This window comes from Etheostoma spectabile, chromosome 9 (genome assembly GCF_008692095.1).
Source record: "Etheostoma spectabile isolate EspeVRDwgs_2016 chromosome 9, UIUC_Espe_1.0, whole genome shotgun sequence".
NCBI lineage: Eukaryota > Metazoa > Chordata > Actinopteri > Perciformes > Percidae > Etheostoma > Etheostoma spectabile.
The window spans coordinates 3,813,818-3,816,014 of NC_045741.1; the positions used below are offsets into that span (position 1 = coordinate 3,813,818).

The 2,197-nt window shown below is 49.2% G+C and overlaps 1 protein-coding gene across 8 annotated transcripts in view; it reads right to left on the bottom strand.

Annotated features, from left to right (window-relative positions):
• Positions 1–142: 142 nt before the first annotated feature.
• The window catches only part of jade1 (jade family PHD finger 1), a 16,292-nt gene continuing 14,237 nt past the window's right edge, over positions 143–2,197 (bottom strand). For 7 of the 8 annotated variants that reach the window (XM_032526514.1, XM_032526508.1, XM_032526509.1 and 4 more), the window contains one exon: positions 143–2,009. In XM_032526514.1, the coding sequence (XP_032382405.1) occupies positions 970–2,009 (1,040 nt within the window). In that variant the 3' untranslated portion in view covers positions 143–969. The remainder of the gene's footprint in view (positions 2,010–2,197) is intronic. The other variant, XM_032526513.1, reaches the window with a different exon arrangement.

Sequence of the window (2,197 nt, forward strand, 5' to 3'; positions counted from 1 at the left end):
ACTTCTGGTTAGACCCAAACTGCATTTCGTTGCCTTGTACATGTGTAATGACAATAAAAATTGAATCTAATCTAAATTGATGCAAAGCAGGTAAAAACACTTAAACGTAAAGATAATCATTAATCAAACACGGGTCACAGACTTAAGTCCTCCAAAGTTTTTATTCCTCTTCAAGACAGACAAAAACAAGTTTCATTTTGCATAACAGTAGTACAGCAGCGGCCGAGGGTACAAAATGCTTTTTTTTTTATTATTCAGTGTAAAAATAACTCTACTCCATACCTCACACCTGTGCCGTCCTCTCGTAGTGCAAATGCTTCAAATAAAAGTTAGGCACATGATGGATACGATACGATCGCAGTTCAATTACACTTAAGTACTGGGACAAGTAAACGTCGTTCTCAACTCTTCTTTTGTGGTTCCCCAGATCCTAATGTTCAACAGCTGCAGACTGGACAAACAGCTGGAGTTCAAATAGCGATAAAAGGGCAGTTTGCCTTCCTGTTTGTAGCCGTTAAGTCCGATGAAGCTTGATAAAATACAAATAGCACACCTAAGAGTCCTGTTTGGCTGACGGGAGGATGATTATCTGTGTGTCCGTCTGTGTGACTAAGTGCAACAGAGTTTAATACCATGTCAAAAACTACATTGCAAGCTTATGGTCCCAAGCAACATCCCGACCCCCCCCCCTTGTTGATGCTTTTGCTTGTTTTTACCTGTGCGAGCTTTTAAGTGGCAACTTGACATCTTTTTTATTTTTAAAAAAAGAAAGAAAACTACCTCAAAATAAAGTCAATATTTCCCAGATTTACATATGTTACAAATAAAAAATAAATATCAGCTCTGTTTTTCATCTAGGCATTTTATGATTCATTCGAGAGAAAACAAAATAACAGAAAGGGTACAAAGAGCGGCCGTCGTTCTTTTCCGACTAACGCAGTGCAGCTTGTTTTAAGTGTTGCTCCGCCATCAGGAGGCCAGCACGCCTCGGCGGATGATGTCAGACCCGTAGCGCCGGCCGAGGGACGTGTCGCCCCTCAGTTGGTGCGAGTGGCATCGCTTCAAGCAGGGCTCCATCTCGCCGCCGGAGGCTCTGGAGTCCGAGGCGTAGCCGTCGCTCTCCGTCCCCGTGCGGAGTCTGGTCCTGGGGTACGACGGCTCCGGCGCGTTGGTCAGCGGCCTCAGCAGCGGCTCGCCGTGCTGCGCCTTTGTCAGAGGCCTCTCGCTCCTCTTCGGGATCCGGAACTTCCCCCAGCTCCGAAGATGTCCACCCACGTGTCTGCTGGGTGCGTGTGAGCCGTTGGCCTGAGCTTTCCTCAGCCAGCCCTTGGCCCTGGCGGGGGCGGGGACGGCCTCGCTCCCTCTGCTGAGCTTAGTGTTGGTGGTCCCGCCCGGAGAGACGGGGCATGGTTTGGTCAGTCCTTCGTCCAGGAAGAAGTCGTCGTTGTCGGAGTTCCGGATGTCCACCAGCCGGATGGACACGGTCCTCTCCAGCTGTTTGGACCCGTGCCTGTTCTTCGCCTGGCCGGGGAGGCTCTCCGTCACATCGCTCCTCCTCTTCCTCCTCCTCTCCTCTTGTTCCTCATCGTTGTCTCGTTTCCGCCTGGCCAGCGCCTCAGGTTCGGGCCCCGGGGCCTCCCTCCTGGGGCCCTTGACGCTGATGGCTTCCTGAACGACTTCTGGCTTCGGAAACTTTGGGAAGGGACTCTCCTGGCCGATGTCGGAGTTGTGGGTTTTGGCGTTGCGCGGGTCCTCAGTGGGCTCACACTCTTTGACTCGGGAGACCTTACTGTCCTTCGTCTCCAGCGGTGTGCTCAGATTGTCCTTCTTGGGAGTGTGCGGGGAGTCCAAGAGGCCTCTTCTCTCAACACTTTTCCCTTTGTCCTGCTTTAAAGAGCCTGGTTTGGTTTTCAGTCCCGAGTGGCTCCAGGAGGAGCGAGACTGGGAGCCCTGAGACGATAACCAGCCCAGAGAGAAGAGCTTCTCCAAATTCTTCGCTGACGGATCGCCTGCAGCACACGGGTACAAAGTTCAGGCAATGATCTTAATATCATCCTCTACTGACTTTAAGTGGAATCATATTGCGATATTATGATCTTCTAATTTTATTGTTTTACGCATTTTTAATTAATTTAATTTTTATTTTATTTTATTTATGGTATCAATTCATAACAAGAGTTATCTCAAGACACTATAC